Source organism: Tetrao urogallus (genome assembly GCF_951394365.1).
Source record: "Tetrao urogallus genome assembly, chromosome: 8".
Classification (NCBI taxonomy): Eukaryota; Metazoa; Chordata; class Aves; order Galliformes; family Phasianidae; genus Tetrao; species Tetrao urogallus.
Window position 1 is genome coordinate 19,049,059 of NC_136821.1, and position 23,856 is coordinate 19,072,914.

General features: G+C 39.3%; 1 protein-coding gene across 1 annotated transcript in view; it reads right to left on the reverse strand.

Moving 5' to 3' along the window:
- Window positions 1-23,856, reverse strand: part of TLK1 (tousled like kinase 1) — a gene marked incomplete at both ends in the record, with an annotated part of 66,925 nt that overhangs the window by 31,153 nt on the left and 11,916 nt on the right. The window contains 2 exons of the mRNA XM_079538990.1: window positions 4,581-4,652; window positions 7,556-7,674. Of these exons, the coding sequence (XP_079395116.1) occupies window positions 4,581-4,652; window positions 7,556-7,674 (191 nt within the window). The remainder of the gene's footprint in view (window positions 1-4,580; window positions 4,653-7,555; window positions 7,675-23,856) is intronic.

Below are 23,856 nucleotides of genomic sequence, written 5' to 3' on the forward strand. Positions count from 1 at the left end.
ACAGCTACAGTACTGTGAAATAAGGTGGAACCTTTTCATTCATAAACTATGACTTCACAAATCAACAGGAATGCTGTTATTTCAGATCTTAGTTGAAGTAGATAACGACTCTTGGTCAATCAAACAAATATGAACTAGAATAGATACTGAAGGAAGTAAGAAATAATTCTTAAATATCTGTCCAAAAGGCAATTATGTATATTAATTGTAAAGCCATTATACCTTTTCATCTGCTTTGGGGTTTATGAACATCCAAATTTATTTGGCCCAGGCTGCTTTTCACTCAAGAAATCTTCAGGTTATAGATCTGGTATTTCACAACCTCTTTTATCATTAACGAAATAATCTGACTTTTGATTGAACTTACTACACACTGCCCCAGAATAAATATAGAATTTTAGTGCTTCAGTATGACAATAATGTTCCTAATATCTAAGTATAGAAGTCATCTCTAAGCTAATGTAATTTATAGATTTCTAGATTTAGAAAGTTTTTTAAAAGCTCAAAATGTGAACATCTACCCATTCCACCCTCAATTTCTCCGTATCTCAAATGAAGTCAAATAAAAACATTAATCATAGGTGAAAAAGTATCAAATTTTTTTCAGGAATATTATAAATCACTGCACTCTCTGATTGTCATTTCTGGGCAACATTGATAACAAGAAAGAGTTTTGATCAGAAGCTCCTTTAAGTTTTATTTGTTCTCCTCTGAACTGAGCATTCAAAACAGATAGTCCCCTTAATGTAAGTTACATTGTACAAGCTACCTTGGTTCAAGGCAAACATGTTGCTTCTGTGCACTTAGTCCGCAAGGGACCTCATGCCAGTTACAAGAGAAATCACAGAAGCAATTACATGAACTCTATTTTACAGTCAAATAATGGTCCCTAGTATCCTGGACTAAATATGACATAGGTAAGAAGATGGTTCATTCTTTTATGATACCAATGCCTTAATCATTTGACCAAGTTTGTCAGTTTGTCTTCAAAGGATTCTTTTTTTCAGAACAGTAAATGTAATGATAATTCAAATTTCAACTGATCATTGAAAGAACTTTAAATACATCTTAGTTCCAAAAACTTCACATGGATACCTTCAAACATAAATTTTTTACAAAAATCTGAGAATATTTATTTTGGCAAAGAGGCTACTTGTGATCTACAGAAAATCATCAGCCCAGAAGGGGAAAGCCAGGACAATAAAGCTCAAACTTCCTTAATTTATACTACGTATTTATATTACAAATATTTATACAACATACTGTTACAACTGTAACTGTTTTACTAACAGGCTACAAATGTAGTTAAATTTACATATATTTATTAAATATTATTTTAAATTAATTCTTCCAACTACAATGCGTATGCTTTACAATCCTACTGTACACTAGCTGACTGTACAGCGTAGACTCCTGAAAACAAGGTTAGCTAAAAATTACATGATTCTCACGGCAGAACATGTGGCTTAGATACACTATTTTTATCATTTGCAATATAAATTGTAATTGTATAAATTATATAAATATAAATCACATAAATTGTTAACGTTAAGCTATTTCTCCACATAACTGAACTGAATCTATTTAGCCAGTCACTTTCATCCTATTCCTTACTTACCTACTTTTAATTTTGCAAATATCCTTCTAATGTAGTTTTACCTACCTTATCGAGCCAAAAACTCCCCAAACCTTGTCTGCAAGCTAATTCGTGCTTAACCGTTTAAAATTCTCACCCAAGAAACTTAGTTTCCAACTGCAGTGACTCATGCATTCCACTCGAAGACATTTAAAGAGGTTTATAGTTTTAAAACTAAAACTAAAATAATCCAAAAGTAAACATCTATTTCATCAAGCTTTTCTGATTTCTTCTAGTATCTGATTTAACTTTCTGAGCCAAAAACACTAATGATGTTACCCAGCAAGGTCACACTCACCTTTTCTAAGAACAATATTCACATGGCAGTGTACAATATTCAGACACTAGCAAATGTTCTCCAAAATCCTTTCTAATGAATGAAACCATAGGAATTAAAAGAAGCTGAAGACTAATGGGGCTGAGGAGTAGCCTCCTAGTAAAGACTGAAGCTGCTCTGAGACACTTCAGAAGGATGTACCTACAGCCAAGATTTAGATTAAAATCCCGTTATTTCATAAGCAACATGAAACAGTTCTGAAGTTATCCAAAGTTAACTTTTAAAACTATGTTAAAGTCACCTAGAGCTTAGCATATCAGCAGAACTCTGCACATCACAACCTTGATCCTAGTTTACTTTTTAATTTTAATGAGGTTCCTCTGAGCCTTCTCCTCATACTCATAGTTTTGATTCCTGGATTTTAACATACTCTTTAATGAAATAAACATTTGTAAGTACCAACTCTCAACTAATTAATCTCCTTTTAACGATACTCAGATAAATATTTCTATATACTTTATGTGCAGAACTGTTTTCTACCATTATTGCAGAACTGTTAACAATAGAACTCAGGAAGTAATTTTTGTAGGGAAAAAAAAAAGTAATAAAATGAATTTTGTTTTGTCTCAACACTTAAACCTCCAGTATGCTTTCTTGGCTGTTAATGTTTTTCATTTGCACAATGAATGAGTTGATAGTTTTGCATAAGTGCTTTTCTCTAAATCCTATCCCTTCCAAAGCTTTACAGCTACAGCAAACAAATACAGCGACGCTGTTTTCCTCAGTAGCGCATTATAAATTCCAATTAGATCAAACCTTCAGTTACTTCTGAAATTACATTTATAATGAGGGTTTTGTATTAATGGGAACTGAAGCAACTCAACAGCTACAAGCAAGCAGAGCAAAACATTTAAGTAGCTAATCAAACTGGACAAATCAAGCCACAGACAAAGCTTTTCTCTTTTAAATAATTCATTATCCACAGAGAATAGAAAATACTAGTTGTAATTAAAAGAATATATTTGTAACCAAAACAAGGAGGAGTAATCCACTTGAACAAGGGATGGTGGAAGAAGGCCAAAATACTGAAAACCTATCAGAAGCACCTATTCACAGACTGAGGTAGCCAATTTAGCTTAACTACAAGCAGCTAATACGTACTCAAATTATGCTCCACAGCAATAAAGCATTTCATAAAATAGTAACAACATATAAGCTTAAAAAGAAGCTGAAACACAGGTCTAGATATTAAGTTCAAATTGCCAGTTAACATTTATTGCTTGCAATGCTTGTTTCAAGTTATTCTGCAGATCCATATTCTGCAGATCCAAGTTTAATTTGTAAAGTATCTCTTCAAACTATTATTCAATTATGCTGCCCTTTTCTTGGTGCATCTGGCAGAGAAAAAAAAAAGACTACAATTCTTATAGTTGTATTTGCTGAGATGCACTGTGAAAGCAAAAATGAAATATAAAATAAAAAACAAAAATGGTTTTGGGGGAAGCTTGCCCTGTTTTGAAAACTAAGTGAGAATGACATTTTTTTCTTCCTAATTTAGCAATGAAAAACCCAGAATGATTAATGCACCACTACAATGTGCTAAGAAACTGAGATTGTTGCTACAAATCCATTTCAATGATTTTAAGAATTGCATTCGTACTTTTTTTTTCTTTTGATACCTGCTTACCATACAGCAGCTTTTTCTCACAACATCAAAATATGCTGCTGCTTTCCTTATGAATAAGTCTTTGCACTTCTATTCTACATTCTACTACAGAAATTCTCTATTATGAAAATTTAAATGTCAAACTATTAAAAAAAAAAAAGAGAGAAAGATCTTGTTTCTAGTACTATGATTTAAAGTGTACTTCCTGTAAGATTACAGCATATAAGAAACCAGATAATATTTTAAGAACTAAACTCTGAAAACTTATTAACATACTTGGCATTACAATTATAATTTAATTTCAGCGAATACAACTGCCAACTTCTGAAAATGGGTCAAGCAACCATATTTCATTATTCAATGTCATTAAGATTGAACTTTCAAAAAACAGAAGAAACCTGGAACACTGAATTGCTCTGTGTAGGGACCATTTAAAAAATGGAAGCATTTCTATTTTAGAATCCAAGTAGTAGAATATATATATTATCCCCATCCAGAAACATGGCTTGAGGTTAAAACATGTGCAGAGACTGAAGAAGTGGAGCGAACTATCAGATTTACATGCCTTAGAAAAACCATCCTGCTTCTGCATCTCATGTGTCCAAGTGTAACATGACATTCTTCTACACCAAATATTACAGGCATATTTTCAAAGACACAGTTAAACATTAATCAACATTTGTGTTGATGAAAGCCTTACTGTTGATTAGAAAAAAGTTAGGAAATTATTTAAACATTTTCAACTGTTTTTCCTCATGGCATGACTATATAGGTAATACCTATAGTCCAGAAGAATATGAAGAAAGATAGTAAATAAAAGCTAGTCTCATGACCAGAAAAACCCCAAAGAATGGGACATAGTAATGTATGCTTTCTCTTATTTAGCTTTTTTGTATTTTGCTTTAAAAGCTCCTACATAAAGCAAAGCAGAGTAGAAAATAAATTATGACATGCTAGCATTAAAGCTTTGAGGTATTAATGAATCTCCCTAGCATACTTACCTCTGATTCTTTATCACTTAAAGATCCCAAGCTTCCAAAACTGTGGTTCGAACTTTCATTATTTGTTGAGGCCTAGCAAGACAAATACAATACTTATGTATTACGAACAGATTTGTTAAGTACCTCACTGTTGTTAAGTATTACATATAAATAGTAGGGCATTACTATCACACTTGTAACTATTAACAGTGATCAAATTTTATGCCGATGAACTATGGAGTCCCTGTGATATGCAATGGGGATAAGAAATTTGACAGTTATGTGTTTTGATGTAGTGCAATCAATTCTGTATTTTAATTTCTTCTGAGACAAGTAAAGCCTTGGAACATTCAAAATCTTATTTGCAAATAGCAAAAGATCCAAGGAAGAGCCTTATAAGGTGATTCTACAGAATGGACTTATACATTCTATATTGCTCAAAGTGTGAGAGACTTAACAATTTTCAAAAGAGGCTCTAACTTTCTCTTAAGTCAGACACTAGGCTATTGCAATTGTTTTTAAAACTCATTCAACAAAAGAAAAGAATGACTTATTGACAATATTACTGTATATTCTTACAACAAATCACATCCCCCAGAACAACAAATTCAGACTACTGGAGAGGAAAAAAAAAAAAAGAAGAAAAAAAAGGAAACTGTAATAGTTTCAAATTATATTATTTCTATAGAAATGTTCCACAGCTGATTTTTTCAGAGATCTTTTGAACAGAGAGTGGCAACAAGGACATTTTATTGAAAGAGTCTGCTCCATTCACACAAGAAGTGCTAACATGAGGTTTGTTTTTTGTTTTTTTGTTTTAATTAAAAGAAAAATGTTGTACTGCTGAATTATTCTCTTCTCCAATAGAAAGGCAGAACAAACACTCTGAAGTAAAGCAACAACTTAAGGCAAATACTTGCTTCAAAGCATTCAATTCCAGCATTGCATCAGCTTACAATACAGATCTGTGACATCTCCTGGAATAACTAGATCACGTCTGAATTAAGATTTCTAGAGAAATGCAATTAATCCCACAAAATTTCAACGTGTGTTTTCCCCCAAAATAGTTTCTGGTTTAAAAATGCCTTGTTGTGCCTTGTGACTCTTCAGTAGGTCGTCATCGGGGTCAGAACAATAATCTCAGTCATCTACACTCATGTATTCACTACTGCTTACTGAAAAAGCTTGAAGATGCTGGACTTTACCTCCTCCACAGCTGAAGAACAATTCAGCATATAGGCCTTCCAAATAATAATCTCAATAAACAAGACTCCATCTCAATTTAATTACTAGAAGAATAAAGTCCTAGCATGTTTTCGAAAAATAATCTGCATGCATCTGTGTGCTGCAGCCTCTGCACTGTCTTGCTAGATTAAGAAAATGAGAATCCAGTGAGTGGAATCAGGTATGTATGTGAAGAGGATGTGTTCTCATTTTTGCCTTCCAAGTACATCTCCTTCTTCCAGTTACCTCTGGGCATCAGATCAAAAAGCTTGTGTCATTTTTTAAATAAAAATCAGATAAGCTTCTCATAATGTCCACCAACAAGACTACAGACTATATAAAAAAATAAATTTAAAAAAAAAAAAAATTCCAAGCAGCCCAGATACACTGAGTGGTAAGAAATGAGTTCAAGATATAAAAGAAAAACCAACAACACTGACAGAATTGCCACTTCACTAATGGTGGGATAAACTGCAATTGATATTGGTATTCCCCTCCATATTCCCATAAGCAGAGAAATAAACATATATTGCAAGGTGCATTGCAGATCATTTGTAGAGTATATCTATTTAAAGAGCTAGTCATTAAAAAGGACAAAAAGTCATCTGAATTTTAAGTAATTACTTGAGCAATTATAATGAGTTAATAAATTAGGAAGTAAGTTGTTACAGGAAAGTAACAAAAATGAACCAGAATTACTGACTTTTCCCTCAATCTTCTTTTAATTACAAGAGTAAAGCATACATCTTTTGTAGGCACACTTCAAAGACAATTAAATAAGAAGAGAAGACAGCAGTGCATCAGTTACATTGTACCAATTCAACCTGATTTCTTTCATCAACCTCTGCTATCAGGTAGTATTCTGCTGTGTAATACAGACTGGTAATAAAAACATCAAACATTAAAGGGAAAGTGCTAATAAAGCTTGCACAGAAATTTTAAAATAAAAGAGCATTACATAGAGCTTGGAAACAGAATTCCCAAATATTTTAGCAATGAGTGAAATTAGATTAAGAATTAGTAAAGATGTTAAAAAATAACTAAATTTATTTGGTGAAGTACTTCCAAATACTCAAAACCAAAATGGAGTATCATCTAGGCAACAGTACTGCAGAAATTAGTCTTGGAAACTGAAATAAACTTGAATGGGATTTGTAATAAAAGCAAACTTATTTGGCAAATATATTAACTAAAGGTTAATATACAATATATAGAAGGTAATTAAGCCATAGCAGTTGATGTTCATAAGGTCTTCCCTGAACTGCTGCATCTTGGTTTTGATACTAGAGGACAGACTGCACAAATTCTACAATCAAAATACATAAAATTGATGTAGGTGTCTCGAAAAGTTGAAATAATTGGGTTTTGCTAATACAGATAAAAAATCTTCAAACAAGAAAACAATTAATTTTGAAAACAGAGGTCCGTGTGTCTATCTCAAGCATTAGTTAAGTAGTTGGCTATCTACAGAAGGAATAGCTCCTTTTAAATACTGGGAATAACTTTCAGTGCTGACCACATGAATACGAGAACAAAACCACAAAAGAGCCTGTATAATACTATACTTCAGGGTTTTTAAGAACAATTAAACATGTGAATGGTTCAGGATAAAGAAGTCTATCTCAAATCAAAATAAGTGACTAATAATAATTTTCTTGAGACTCTCTTCCATTCCAATCCTTTACCAGTAAATAGCACAGGCAATGTAAAAGAGACAATACAAAATACTGTTTCAAAAATGGAAGATCTGGATAACTGTTCTTAGTACTTACTTTAGCTCCAACACTGCAACTTCCAGTACTCCCAGTGCTGCCACTTACTACTCCTGTAAATCTTGCCTCTAACAATTCTTGTCTTCTTGGGTCCAGGCTATGAAGCTCATCCATTGCTCCTAAACAAACAAATAAATAAATTCATTATATTCTCTAAATTACAGTAGAATATTTTACAAGTAAACCAAATATGCCACTGATCTACACACACACACAAAAAAAGAAAAATCTGTACTCTCAAACTGTCAACATTTCACCATCTGTTATTTAATAACAAATTAACACTAATTCTAGAAATTTTGAGGAAACTTCCCTGTATCAGAATACCCCTGTCAGTTCTAGAGAAAACTAAAATCTATTAGAGGCACGTAAGAGTCATGGAGCCTACAGTGTATGATACACGAACCAGTTGATTATTAATAGATGAAAAAACAAGCAATGGGAGCAAAACACTCTTCAGCATAAAACCTTCAATTCAGCAAGGCTCTTGTTCTCAGTATTATTTCAATTATTTAGGATATCAACATATTGATATGCTAGACAAGTAAAAATCATAGGAAAAATGAAAATGAGGTCATGGGCTATAGTAACCATCATGTAAAAGGGAATACAGTGTTACTGGAAGGGCAAGGAATCAAGAAACAGGATCAGCTATATGAAAGGAGCCAGGAGTAGCAGAGTCCTTCACACAGGTGGTGCCTCCTACAGACAGGGGGTAAAGCAACGCCCCTGGCATCAGCAGAAGAAAGAAGGTGGAGGGGAATGGATGAACAAAAGGAGTTTCTGATGCACCCAGATGAGCTCAGCAGTTCAGCTACAATAGTAGACTGCAGTCTGATGTGTAGCCTTCTTATTTGTATTTAAATCACTTACGACTTTTTAATCAGTCTCAAAGATCATCTAGACAAACACCCTTCCATATTTAAACAAATTGTGTTCTTTGTTTTTATCTCTTCAACTACTCGAACATTCAATTTATCTCCAAATTGGAAACAGTTCAGTTGCTTTATCTTAAGTAAGTTATTTAATACCAAAGTCCTTATGCACTATTTAAAAGACATATCCCTCAAGCACCATGCAAAATGATACAGCCTCATTTTTTCAACTAAGATACAGCTTATCAAGCTTGTACTTTTCAGTCACACAGGACAACATACATTGTCAGAAAAGTAGTTCTGTAAGGACAGGAAGTAATATTGATGTATACTCCAGTGATACTATTAAAAAAAACAGGTTTGAATTTACTTTTCATGAAAACTAGTTTGCAACATTTGAGTGTCCGTATGGACTTTCACCAAGTATCTTTCGCCAAGTATCCTGACAAGCAAGGCATCAGCAGAGCTCTACTCACTGTTAACAGAACACAAGAGGCAGATTATTACGACTCCTGGCTATCTCAGCAACCTTTGGCATTCAAAAACCAGATAGACCTACCACCCTCTAAACACTGGCTACTGCAAGCCATGCAGCTCAGCCTCCTGGCATGGAAAGTCCTGCCTCAGTCACTCTGTTAATTCAAGCTGCTTGAGTCTTAGCAGCAGTGTATGCCTTGCTCCAGTGGGAAGGCCAGTGGCAGGAATGAGAGTACCAGCACTCCTTCACACCAGGCAAAGAACAGTCAGAAAGGAGACATGTGGAAAACATGCTGGTAGAATCTTCCTTTGACAACCAAGGCACAAGTGGCTGGCACAGCACGCCAGGTTCTTGTTCGTGAAGTGGGGAGCCTCATAGGGAGCTGGAGGCCTTTTCCAACACTGCAAGAATGCAGGACTGGTTTCAAATTGCAGTTGGCTTATCATCTGCAGTCATAACACTGCTCCTGAAATGGGCCAGCAGAAGTTCCTCTAATTTCCATGTGTTTTAGACTAAACTCTCGGGGGAAACGATTGCCTTACTATGTGCACACACGGTGCCAAACATTCAGGAATACTCTTTAAAATTCTTGCTTTCCATAATCTTCTTGTGCACTGCTTCCAATGTTTTCAGAAACAAAGTGCACACTTCCTCGTTTACACAAAAATACTCCTCAAATTTACACACTGGGCAATTAGGCCTTTCTTAAAGCAGATCTATACACCATATCCTTGCTACCACGTACATAATATATACCTCAATGGGGAAGTACTCTTTAGTAAGAGCTAAAAAACTGAACACATTCAAGTGGCCATTGTCTCACTTCGTAGCAGTAGAAGTGTTCAAGTGTTGGCCATTCTGAAACAATCAATTTTAGCATGAAGCAACCCACTTACTGAAGTAAGACTAGCAATACTCAATATTCCTACTTGCTAACCACTGCCCATAACAGTTCAGAGCTTACTTAAATTTACCAATGTAAGTTGAGCATACCACACGCATACTGCAGAAACAGATACTGCAATACCCAGTATTGCTTATTTTAGGAAACATGGGGAAGCAAGAATTCCTACGGATAGTTAAGGCTCACCGGAAATGGTACAGGGTACAACTGGTACACAGGTTTTGGTATCGGTTTATTTATTATGTGCCTAAATCACAGAATCACAGAATCACAGAATTGTAGGGGTTGGAACGGACCTCCAGAGATCATCGAGTCCAACCCCCCTGCCAAAGCAGGTTCCCTACACCAGGTAGCACAGGTAGGCATCCAGGCAGGTCTTGAACATCTCCAGAGAAGGAGACTCCACCACCTCCCTGGGCAGCCTGTTCCAGTGCTCCGTCACCCTCACTGTAAAGAAGTTCTTGCGCATGTTTGTGCGGAACTTCCTATGCTGCAGTTTCCAGCCGTTTCCCCTTGTCCTGTCTCCACTCACCACTGAAAACAGTCTGGCCTCACCAATCTGTCCCCCACACCTTAGATATTTATAGACCTGGATCAGGTCCCCTCTCAGTCTTCTTTTCTCAAGGCTGAACAGACCCAGTTCACTCAGCCTTTCCTCATACGGGAGATGCTCCAGGCCCTTCACCATCTTCGTGGCCCTCCGCTGGACTCTTTCCAAGAGATCCCTGTCTTTTTTGTACTGGGGAGCCCAGAACTGGACGCAGTACTCCAGATGAGGTCTTACCAGGGCAGAGCAGAGGGGGAGGATTATCTCCCTCGACCTGCTGGACATGCTCTTTTTAATGCACCCCAGTAAGCCATTGGCCTTTTTGGCCACAAGGGCATACTGCTGGCTCATGGCCAACCTGTCATCCACCAGGACACCCAGGTCCCCCTCTGCAGAGCTCCCCTCCAGCAGGTCATCCCCCAGCCTGTACTGGTGCATGGAATTATTCCTCCCCAGATGCAAGACTCTACACTTGCTTTTGTTAAACCTCATCCGGTTTTTTTCTGCCCAGCTCTCCAGCCTATCCAGGTCTTGCTGAATGGCAACACAGCCTTCAGGCGTGCCAGCCAATCTTCCCAACTTCGTATCATCAGCAAACTTGCTGAGGGTGGCCATTATCCCCTCATCAAGGTCATTGATGAAGGTGTTGAACAAGACCGGACCCAGCACAGATCCCTGAGGAACACTGCTAGTTACAGGCCTCCAACCGGACTCTGTACCACCAACAACGACCCTCTGTGCTCTGCCAGTCAGCCAGTTCTTAATCCACCTCACTGTCCACTCATCTATCCCACACTTCCTCAGCTTTGTTATAAGGATGTCGTGGGGGACAGTATCAAACGCCTTGCTGAAATCAAGGTAGACTACATCCACTGCTCTCCCCCTATCCACCCAGCCAGAGACAACATCATAGAAGGCTACCAGGTTGGTCAAGCACGACCTCCCCCTTGTGAACCCGTGCTGACTACTCCTGATAACCTCCTCTTCTTCCAGTTGTCTGGAGATGACATCCAGTACAAGCTGTTCCATCACCTTTCCAGGGACAGAGGTGAGGCTGACTGGCCTATAATTGCCTGGGTCTTCCTTCTTGCCTTTTTTGAAGACCGGGGTGATGCTGGCTATCTTCCAGTCTTCAGGCACCTCCCCCGTCCTCCAAGACTTCTCAAAGATGACAGAAAGTGGTTCAGCAATCACCTCTGCCAGCTCCCTCAGCACCCGTGGATGAATCCCATCGGGTCCCATGGATCTGTGAACATTGATGTTGCCTAGGCGCTCCTGGACCACCTCTTCCCTGACAGAAGGGGGGTCTTCCATTCCCCAGATCCTCTCACTCACCTCCAGGGTCTTAGATTCCCGAGGGGGAGCTTTTTCACTGAAAACGGAAGCAAAGGCGGCATTCAGTATCTCCGCCTTCTCAGCATACCCCGTTACCAGAACACCCCCGTCACTTAGCAGGGGAGCCACATTCTCCCTAGTCTTCCTTTTACTGTTAATGTACTTGGAAAACCCTTTTTTATTATCCTTTATCCCCTTTGCCAGATTTAATTCCAGGCAGGCTTTAGCCTTCCTTGTCGCATCCCTGCAGACCCTGACAACATTCCTGTATTCTTCCCAAGTAGTCAGACCCTTTTTCCACATTTCATGGGCCTTCTTCTTTCCTTTGAGTTTGTGCATGAGCTCCTTGCTCATCCACACAGGTCTCCTGCCACCATTTCCCGATTTCTTCCTCACAGGGACGCACCGATCCTGAGCTTGGAAGAAGAGCTGCTTAAATGCCGATCAGCTCTCACAGGCCCCCTTGTCTTCCCACACCCTAGCCCATGAGACAGCTCCAAGTAGGTCCCAAAAGAGATGGAAGTCGGCTCTCCTAAAGTCCAGGATAGCAATCCTACTTTTTGCTTTACTTCTTCCACTCAGGATCTTGAACTCCATCATCTCGTGGTCACTACAACCCAAGCTACCCCCGACCTTTACTTCCCTGACAAGCCCTTCTCTATTAGTGAGAATAAGGTCCAGCAGTATCCCTCTCCTCGTCGATTCCTCAACCACCTGCATCAGGAAGTTGTCTTCAACACATCGCAGGAACCGTCTGGACCGCGCATGCCTGGCCACATTGCTTTTCCAGCAAATATCTGGATAATTGAAGTCCCCCATAAGCACCAGCGCCTGGGATCGTGACGCTGCTTCCAACTGTTTGTGGAAGGCCTCATCAACCTCCTCCTCCTGATCAGGGGGCCTTGTAGCACACACCCACAACGGTGTCAGCCATACCAGCCCGCCCCTTGATTCTTACCCACAAGCTCTCCACTGCTACACCACTCTCCCCCAGGTGGAGTTCAATACATTCAAGCTGCTCTCTTACATAAAGAGCAACTCCACCACCCCGCCTCGCTGGCCAATCTTTCCTAAAAAGCACATAGCCCTCCATGACAACATTCCAGTCATGCGAGCTGTCCCACCACGTCTCTGTGATCGCAATGAGATCATAGACATGTGACCGCACGCAGATCTCCAACTCTTCCTGTTTATTTCCCATACTGCGCGCATTAGTGTATAGACACTTCAGGGAGGCAGCATTCCCCTGCCACACTCCATCCCTTCGAACTCCACCCTCGTCACCCATCAAGTTCACTTTTGAACCTTGAACTACCTGAACCTCAGCAGTCCCCATTTTGCCCCCTTCCCCCTTCTTACCTAGTTTAAAGACCTTTCAATGAGGCCCGCCAGCTCCTGGGCTAGGATCCTTTTACCCCTTGCAGACAGTTGAGCTCCATCTGCAGCCGTCATGCCAGGAGCTGAGTAAATTGCCCCATGATCAAAAAAACCAAAGTTCTTCTGCCTGCACCAGCCTCTAAGCCATTTATTGATGAGGAGGGTTTTTTTGATCCTCTCAGAGTCCTTCCCCGCCACTGAAGGGATAGAAGAAAAGACCACCTGCACTCCCGCACCATCCAGTACCCTCCGAAGACCCTTGAAGTCATTCCTGACAGCCCTTAGGCTACTCTAGGCAGCATCATCACTGCCAACCTGAACTACCAATAAGGGGTAGTAGTCAGATGGGCGAATAAGCCCAGGCAGCTTTCTAGAGATGTCCCTGACCCGTGCCCCAGGGAGGCAGCACACTTCCCTCCGGGTGGGGTCAGGACGACATATCGGGCCCTCAGTTCCTTTTAGAAGGGAGTCTCCCACAACTATCACCCTCCTTTCTTTACCAGAAGAGGCGGTCTTCAAGCGTGGAGCCAACCGCCTCTCCTTAGCAAAGCTCAGAGGCTGTTCCACCACCTTGTTCTCAGCCTCCTCACCCTCCAGTTCCAGGGTTTCAAACCTATTACTTAGGGGCACCTGAGGAACCAAGGTAGGTCGGGGAGGGCGCCGCCTGCGTCGCTGAGGTGGGAATACTACTGCACTGAAGAGATCAACACTCCTGGGCCACTCTACCCATTAAGAGAGTAACTGAGCGGGCAGGTGGGTATTTCACCACACAGATGAAATACAACTTTTCATTTTTTTCTGTTCCATTTTTGAAGTCCACACATGCTAATGAATGCACTATATTCTCTTCATTATCACTGCTGCAGTTTCGCTTTTCTTTTGGATTTTAATGTCCAGAACCACAGAGCACCACACAATGAACACGTACACTCCATCATCCATGTGATAAGAAGGACAAGTCAGGAAAGCTGAAGTCAAGCTTTCTCTCAACACAAAGCAAATCCTAGATGTCTACCAAACTTCCTCCCTCAGTTAAGACAGACTTCCACATGCAGCTGTTTTTTCAAGAAAATAATGTTCTCTATATTTCTTCAGCTCACAGCCCTAGTGTATGGGAACCATTGAGTCACCGCCTGAAGCACTGATTGAGCACCTGGGGAAAGGACCTGGTCAGGCCAAGGAGCACAAGTGAAGGCAATTCAGCTGTGTGACCAGAAGGGGTGGAGCCTGGCTGCACTTCTCTTAGACCTCATTTAAGGGCTGACTGCCACTGGGAAAGGATTTCTTTCTGGAGGTCCCTCCTTGTTAGAGCTTTCCCCTACAAATCTAGAATCTTCTGATACAGGTAAGCAATCTTTTCCCCTTCCCTTATAGCACCTTGCTATCATGCTGCTCCTTCTGTCATTACACCTCTAGTGAAACACTTTTTTCCCATCATATTGATCTGTCCAATTGCTACACCAAGGCTTCTGCTTTTAAAGGCAACTTCAGAGTGCTAACGGTGCAGGACAAAGACTACTTTTTTTTTTTTTTTAAATAAACATCAGATTTTATAAATTCAACTGCTGTTCACAAGATAAACTAAATATACAGTTTTAAAAATACACTCCGACTAGCTGAGCTAATTTCATTCCTATTACAGAAATTCAATTCACCAATTCAAAGGACATGCAATCACATCACAGAAGTGCTTCATTGAGGCACATTTATGATGCTAAATGAAGAAATGGCATTGCTACAAATGTTGCCATTTAGGCATCCACTACCTTTCACAGAAAATGTCTCTGAGATTACCCGATCCTCACTATGAGCTCTAAAAACTTACTTTTCTTGTAACCACTCTACAAAGCCTCTTTTTTTTCATTTTGAAAAATTAAAATAACCAACACTACGTAGCTGCTGTATTTTCTTTTATTTTGGGGGGGGTGGCAGAACCTTCTGAGTTTATCTTTCAGAACTGCATACAGTCTCTAACACAGAAGTCCCAGCACTTTATCCTGCAAAGGATGCAGGAGTGAAACTTCTGAGAATTTGTTTTACAAGGGGTTATATAAAAAGTTCTAAATTCAGAGAAATAACTTACAAGGTTTTTCTCAGGGCATTCAGTATCCTCAGTCATACTGTATGTCTACCTTATCAAAACAGGTGTGTAAGGAATCAGAGAATTCTCCATAGTCATTTGAATTGTTTGGTGAGCAGAAAACAATGAAGTGCAACAATTCTTGTAAGCCAGCCCTCGTGTAGCAGAGCGCCGGCTGCTGTCTTAGCCTCCTGTAAACAGAACCTTTTGGGACACATGCATGCTGTGATCTCCACCTTGAACAGTGCTAGATTACAGAGCTGCACACTCAAAGGTCTTGACAGATCAGACATGTTTTTTACTAAGTATGGAATCGAGCCCCAAGCTTCAATCTTTATTTTCAACTCTCTTGTTACCCTGAGTGGAGTTTTGTTAGCTGGCAGTCAATTACAGTTTCCAGATGAAGAAAGATCAACAGCTTCACACATTGTCAGTTTTCAATGATGAAGATAAAGTTCACTATGCAGAAGCCAGACTCTTCTGAGAGCAACCCTCGTGATCAGGCTGAGGTCTGCTCCCCCGAATTCAGAGACAGCACTGACCGCCTTTCGCTTAGGTGAAAGGTACAGTGGTTTGGTTGGGTTCATTCAGCAGACCTCTACACATATAGCTTTATAGTTTAACTGCACAACAAAATACTTCAACACAAAGCCTTATCTACTTAATGCTAGTGGTGGCAATGGTGATGAGGAGACGGTTGGACTAGATGAATCTAGGTCGTTTCCAACCTTGTGATTCTACGATGCTATTGAAGACCAGAGCTCAACAATTAACCAAAATGTAAACAGAATATCCTAATATGCTCCAAGTAGACAATGAAGTGTTATGGGGATACACGTGGTGTGAGAACTACACTTTTTTTTTTTTAAACACGTCACATTAATATTGATTATATTACCAGCACATATTCTCTTCCCTGACAGAAGCATGCTTTTAATCAGTAAATCTATATAATATCAATTTAAAAGGGAGTGGAAAACAAGAAAGGTTCAATTTCAAATGGTGAGAATAACAGTCTGGGAAGCAGACTTTTGATTTAAAAAAAAAAAAAAATAATTCCTATAGATGTATCAAACAATCTCTTAAAGCTATGAACAGCAAGCTTCCTGTAGAGAAGGCATCAGTTAACAGAACTGCCTTGCAATTCTGAAAGGCTTTAAGTTAACTATTTTAGTTTGGAGCATCCCAAAAATGTATTTAACCTACTATGATGATGCTATGATAGTTCAACTTCTTAACAATCAAGTGTGAGAACTCATTGCACATGTGTACTGGCAGACAATTAAAACTTCAATGTATCAGATGCAAAACATACTACAGATTTTAAAATCCTTAAGCAGTCCTGCAAAAATTGTCATATGCCTAATTCTCTTGCAAATCCACCAACAAGAAGATACATCCTCTTTCTGTGTGCATCTGCATGTATTTCCCTTGCATACCATTTGGGAAATAAAAAACATAAAATTATGAATTCAGCTTCTTTCTTCTCTCTCCTGAAAGCCTTCCTTCCTTCAGAACCATTCAGGAAGACTTTTTCATTCTGCAGGTAAACAAGGTAAGCAAGCTACTGCTCCTGTCTCCAACATAACAAAGTATGTGGTACAGAGGCAAGCTAATAGTCACATTGATCAAATTCTCTTCTTCTTAATAATAAAACTTCCTATTTATTACAGCTTATGCTTTATGTCTCAGTACCTTATTAAACCAATGGGAAACAAAGCTACTCCCAACAGTCAGTGAAGGAACATGGCTTTAAAACACAAGTCTAAGCATGTGAAAAAGGCAAATCAGAATACAGTAAAAGCATTAAATTGTATGGAATTAATGCAAATTTCTTCATTTTAACATTAGAAAAATACCTGTACTGGTTAAAAGATAACATTTGGGTTGTGTAATTGAGAAACAAATCCAAAAAACCACAAAGCTGACCTGTATTGCTAAACCTTTCTTTGGCAGTATTTTTTGAGGGAATCGCAGAAAACAGTACCAGAAACAGCCTTGAAAGCTTCTAACATGCCTGGAAAACAAGTTGCAGTGCTAGCATGATGGCATTAAGCCAACCACCAGTAATCTGGGAAGGAAGAATTCAATTCCAAGATACCAGCAAAAGCACAGCCCACCCCTTTGATGAGCTCTGAAGTGCATCACCACCAAGGACGCAGTACTGGGGCTGCAGGAGTCAAAGTGCTCCCTTCCAAGCTAAACCAGCAGTTAACAGGACAAACAGCAAAAAATAAGCTGAAATTTAAAACAAAACAATCCCAAACTATATATACCAAACTACATATACCCAAACAATATGCGTATGTATTACATATATATAGCTATATATCCAAAAATCTACAGCCACAGTTACCAAGACTCCAAGCTTGCAGCTCTTTCAAAACACTTAAGAACAGCTACAGATTACTCATGACCACATATACAACCTGGAAATTCCAATAAAGAGGACTAGCTTCTTTTATGGTAGCTACTACTACAACCTCCACACAGGTGACATGAAAAACTGGAGTACTACATTTGACTTTAAAACCTTTATCGTAGTTGAAGTCAAATGGTAGCAGTACATGAAGTAGGAAAGGGAAAAAATACTAGAAAATCCTAATGCTCAAGTGAAACTAGCTGTTTGATACTGTTCCTATCACTAGCAAGTGATAGGAAATTCCTAATGAGAGACATATCTTAAGCCCAAGGTCAGGAAAAAAAACAGATTCCATTTCATTAATCAAGAGTGATGTTAAACGAATAGTGAAAACACAGCATTTCTCAGTCCCCGAGCTGGTAACATCAAAGGACACAACAGGGAACGCAGGGAAAACTGTATTTTTTTTTAACTTAAGTTAGCTCCTAAATTTAGGCAGTTCTGTTTCCCACAAACACACCTAACCACAAAGAATAACAACTGGAAGATATTGCTGAATTCTGTGTTTTGATCCAAAAAGATAAGGCCACAACATTGCTTATGAATTATTTTTGTATTTTTTAATAGTATTCTTAGAGGCACTGCTTGGAAATGCGACTAGAATTCAAATTGACGCATTTGTTGTTATTTCTTCCCCCCTCTTATTCCTTTATGTATTTACAGTAAACTCAAAACAAATTTCAGACCTCTAGCTAGCCCTTCACCTAGCCATAAGGTTTTTGAACTACCCAGGTATTTTACAACTTAGATAATGTCCAAAAGAATGGACATCAGAATGCAATGTAAGTGAAAGACAACTACTGCTGCTACTAGAGAGGGGGTGCTAAACAGAGGGAGAATATTTTGCTTTGGTAAATGCTGCAGAATTAGAAGGCAGACAGATCAGACCTCTGTCTATGTAAAACATGTAGGTAGGAAAAAAAATGGGCAAATTTTGGCTTAAAAGAACATAGCAAATGTGATTTGTAAAATTCATTTCCAGAGAACTTTTACAAAAGATTACAGCTGTGTGATTGCTGATGCATCCTTATTAAAATACAATGTAAAGAAAACAATGCTTTTCTGATGGGGAGAAAAAAAAATGTGCCAAAACTTCTGACTGATTTCCCATGAAATAAGGACCTGAAGAGGAAGAGCTGGTCAGGCTGTTGGGTTACCTGCATTCTAAAATTCAATGCTAATTCTCCTCATGCTGAAACAATGGGAAAATCTTCTGTGTCTTTCTCCCTCTCCCCATAAGATGCAGTCCATTTATTTTCAGGAGTCCTTCGCAGTCTTTTTTTCAAATGACTGTAGATCTTTTTTTTTTTTTTTTTTAATGCTGTCTAAAGATTATTCATTTCACTTTTTTCAACAGCTCAACAGTCCAGAAATATGATCCAAAACAGAGAAGAGCCGCCTGGTGGATTGATAAGTTATTTTCTGCAAATTATTCTACAGAAAAATAACAGAAGTCAATTTTTTAATGCTAGAAAAGAAATCTAATGATCTTCAGGCTCCATCTATAGACTGTCAGTTTTTAGATTTCAATTACCTGGCCAACAACTTGGAAAGGAAAAGTGAATTGTGGAGAAACATGCTCCTGAGTGAACCTCCACTAACGTCTTAAAGAAGGAATTATTAACAAGCCACATGATCCCATTCCAACTCAGCGAGGAAGCATATGCAGGTAACAATCTAAGATTCTGTCATTCTTCCCACCTCTCATATAGGTAATCTATCCTAGAGATCTCTTGGCTATTATGTGCCTCATCAGATGGCTGTAGGCAGCTGAAGCAGAGACGGATTTACAAGTTGCCTACCAAAGCTTTCATTTTGGATATAAACCAATAAGACATGCTCATGTGCGTGGGTATGTGCCACAGGGATGGAAACTTAGCATGGCTCATGCAAATCTCAGGAATGATTCATACACTTGAGAGGACAATAGCTCCCCTAGGATTTATTCTACTGTCAGTGGGGCTGAACTGGGCATGCAACCATGTCCAAGGCATGTCAGTGATTCCTCATTTCTGACAAGTCCCTCTGGTCCTACTGAATTGACCTCATGAGCAACACACTGGCCTCCTGAAGCAACCAAGAGTTCTTATTTCTAAGTGACAACATCTTCCCTACGTACTGTATAGAATAACTGTGCTCCTCTTTAGTGACACAGGCAAGAATCTACTGCACTTCCGTAATCATAATCTACTCGAGGTGCAGCACAGTACCAACAGAAGATAAGGACAAATGCAGCCAACAGAAATACTTGAAAAATGAAAAACAACTCATGGAGCATCTTCAAAAATCACATTCCAGACCTGAGATGAAACATGGAGCACATCTATGACATCTTTCAAGACTGGAGTCTGCCTAATAATTGATGGTGCTGATGGGCAGATCTTTTTGTAATATTCACTGAAACAATCACATGCCATGTCTCATTCCAGTCCTGTTCATTATTCGAAGATAAGATTCAACATTTAATTTGGCATGAGTCCTTACAACAAGTAAGTTTTTAGCCACACTTTTTCTTTCTAATTTTTCTTACAGGAATTCTTAACGGAATAGGTTTTTCCCATTTCACCTCTGAAATTACTGTCATTACATTCACAGTGTTTCTCCCCATCTTAACGACAGCAATTGTCAAGTATAAAATAATTAGTAAAGATAAGATACAGCATCAACATTGCATACTGTACCTACCTACCTGTTTACCAAGCATCTAACAAAATTCCACGAGCACCACATACAGGAAGCATGAGCATAGCAAGTAGCACTATGAACAACAACCACTACAAGGTCCTCAGTCCTCTGAATAATATTTAGCTCAATGAACAAAGGGGGGGGAAAAAAAGACCACTGAAAAACTGTACAGTATATTACAAGAATCTTGAAATCCTTTACCTTGGAATGGGCACCCCGCAACAGCAATAATGAGGCTACATTTTGAAAATTGGTACCACTGTATCTTCTCCTTTCCTCCACGCTCCTTAACTAGAGAAAAACCGAGTTCAACAGATCAGGTCAAGGGTATAGCAACAGAAATACCTGCCGTGCCCAAACTGCAGAACAGTTCACTTGGACAAAGAATCCCCCACATCCAAGATCCCTCCCCATGCCCAGTAAACTCAAAAACAATACTGAGCTAAGGAAGAGCTGAGCATACTTCCCATGCTGAAATCTAGAATTGCAGGGTCTTTTCCCACCAAGGTCCTCTTCTATCAATCAAAACAGCCACAACAGAACATACTCCGCAGGAGAAGTATTAACAGTGAATAATAACCCTTTTGACCATATCCTACTTACAAAAATTTAACTCTGAACTCACAAAATTAAGAGCTTAAATAATAAAGCATTTGCTAAAAACAGATTTCCTGAGTTGTGGACTACAAAGTTGTATGCAGAAAGAGTTTGACAAAGAACTCTGTACATTTGCAAACTAGACTGGTGATATTCTGAGCACATTCTTCAAAGGAAATGATATTCATTCCTTTAAAACCTGTTAATTATTTGATTATGAGTAATAAATTTTGCCACGTTTTTTAAATCTAGATTACTCATCTGCAATTGTTCTTTGGATTATTCTCAATTACCAAAAGTGATCAAAGAGTAGGTTTTGATTTGGCAGAAAGATTTCCATGGCTTTCCAACACCATCAATTTACAGCATTTAATGATGAACTGGCAGAGCCTGTGTGTATCAATGAAACAAGTAGGTTTGTTAACACTCTTCCCTGGTAACTCTCCATTGCAAACATCTGAAGAAAGCCATACTTGAGAGCATGATAAGTGACTATCTATTCTTGCTAATTACACCACTACTTAAGCATTTAGTCCATTTAGAACAATGGTTAAATACCAATAAAGACACATATCTTCAATAAAATCTTTTTAATTACACCATCTGATCTGAACATCTCCTTTAGTGACAGAATAATCAGAAGAACCAAGTACTCATTTAAAGTGTTTTTAATAAAGTTTCCTTTAAGACCACTTCTAGGATTGGCAGCAACTGGGTAGCCAATCAATATATCCTCCTGATGTTTCTTGTCATCTCTGATCACTATGACCAGTGACTACATGACTGTAATGCTATCTAAAGTCTATTAAGCCTTAAACCATCATTTCTTCCATTTTCAGGAGAAAGCTGCCTGAAACCTAGACACACATCATAACTGTAAGGTCAAGAGCAGTAACTTTCCTTGACAACAACATTTTGGTTAAGGAAAAGCTGCATTAAATACACTGTATCTATGACTGTATTCTATCAAGTTAATAGAAAGACTGTGACAGTGCTACTTGAGGTTTGTGGTGCTTGAGTTTTTTCATTTGTTTGTTTTTAGGTATTCTAGACATGTGTAATGAATCAAGTAGAAATAAAAAGGTCCACTTAGTGCCCTGAAGAATAAAGCAGTGTTACTGCATTGCATTGTATAGTATATCAGTAAACAAATATATGATATATAAACTAAGTTTATGCACACAGTTCCTCAAAAAGGGAAAGCCTATTTGCATTTTACAGAACGCAACAAAGGTCTTGGCCAAAGTTACAGTAAGACACCTGTGACAGAAACACTAGAAGACTGTATTCCTAGGTAGCACACATCTGCCTTCAACACAACATGATGTGAGACGAGAGAAAAAAATAACAATGCCTAGGCCAAACACATGCAGGTGACACGCTGCCTGCCTATCTCTACCCTTTTCATCTCTGCAGAGGAATCTGCAGCAATTACTGCTGCTTCCAGACAGCTCTATAAAAGGCACGCAGACAGAAAGAGAGAAGCAGAATTTGCCCTTTTCAGCTTTATTCACTGCAAAAACACATGCTCCCTGTCCCCTCTGGTAAACAGGCAGCAAGTAGGGAGAAGCATGCCTGAAGTTTATGGGTCACTTCTTGGCAACACTGACTAACAGGTCACAGGGTAACACGAGTTTTGTGATACTCTAAAAAAGTGCATCACACCCTTACAAAAGCTCCCCTTTCCATCCCTCTCTACTTCTGTGCTGAAAAGCACTAAGAGCCCAGAGCAATCACAAAGAAGAAACATCCACCTAAAGAAACACCAGAAAGTATGGCCAATTTCATTTGCTGCACTCAGTTACAAGGAAACAAACCAGGAGCCCTATACGCCTGAGCCCACGAAATGGCTGTTCTGCAAGAATTTAAAATGGCACAGGCCTTTTGTACATATCAAAAACAAACAGCAGCTTCTGCTATCTAAGGAAAGAGTGAATAGGAAGTTAAAAGCAGAGGTCACCTACCAAGGAAGCAGGAAGGAGAGCAGTGCCCCCCACCCACCGGGTTTTTCTGCTTCTCTCACTTGGAAAAAGTAAACCATGAAGGAACAAACAAGTTGTATACCTTTTTTCCCACATAGATTTGTCCAGAATTTATCTATAGAGTAAAAAAAAACAAAACAACTTCATGAAAAAATGCAGCTTATTTTCCTCAGTGACAACGCCAGTCATTTGGTATCTGAAAGCCGTACCTGCAGCAGTAGGAGCACACTGCAGTTGTTAATTCCCCCAACTTCCTAATCGCCTTACTTCCGCAGCTCCCACCGCCGCCCCTGCCTGTCTGATCTCCCAGGCCTCTCGGGAGCAGACGCCCAGCTCTGTGGGGTGGGGGTAACCGCAGCTCGCAGCACCCAGGTGCCCCTGCAGCACACAGGCCCAGCCTGCACTGCTACAGCCCAGCTGTGCCGCACGGCGAGCAACATGCTGATCAGGAGAAATGAAAAGGAAGCCTTGAGTCTTTCGCATTGTTAGCAATCTATTCCTTTCCTTTCTTTCCTAACACGGTGATCAGCTGCAACTTCAATCCATTTATACTAATAGAAGAGACTACAATTTCACATCACATCTACAAAAAATAGATATATATTAATACATAATCACACCTCTAAGACTGAAGGGAGACAGTCAACTCATCTCTGACTGTAACCTCAAAGCTCATCAACCATTTTGGCTTTCCAGCTACACCATTTTAAGTAAAAAGGTATTGACCTCAAAACATCATCAACACTGCCTATTTTTTTTTCCTTCTCAAAATAGCCACCCAGCGCACACAGCATGTAAAACACCAGAAACAGAAACAAAATTTACACTCAGAGTTTTCAGAAGCTCGCCGAGAGAACAGCACGACACCGGGCAGCGCGTGCAGCCATGATCCCGTCCCTGTGCTGAGTAGGGCCACGCTAATTGCGTGACTGATCGCTTGTCTCTTGTAGGCACCCTATCTGGAGGCTAGGTGGTGCTCGAAGAATCAGGCAACTACATCTGCTCCTCCTGAGCGGCTA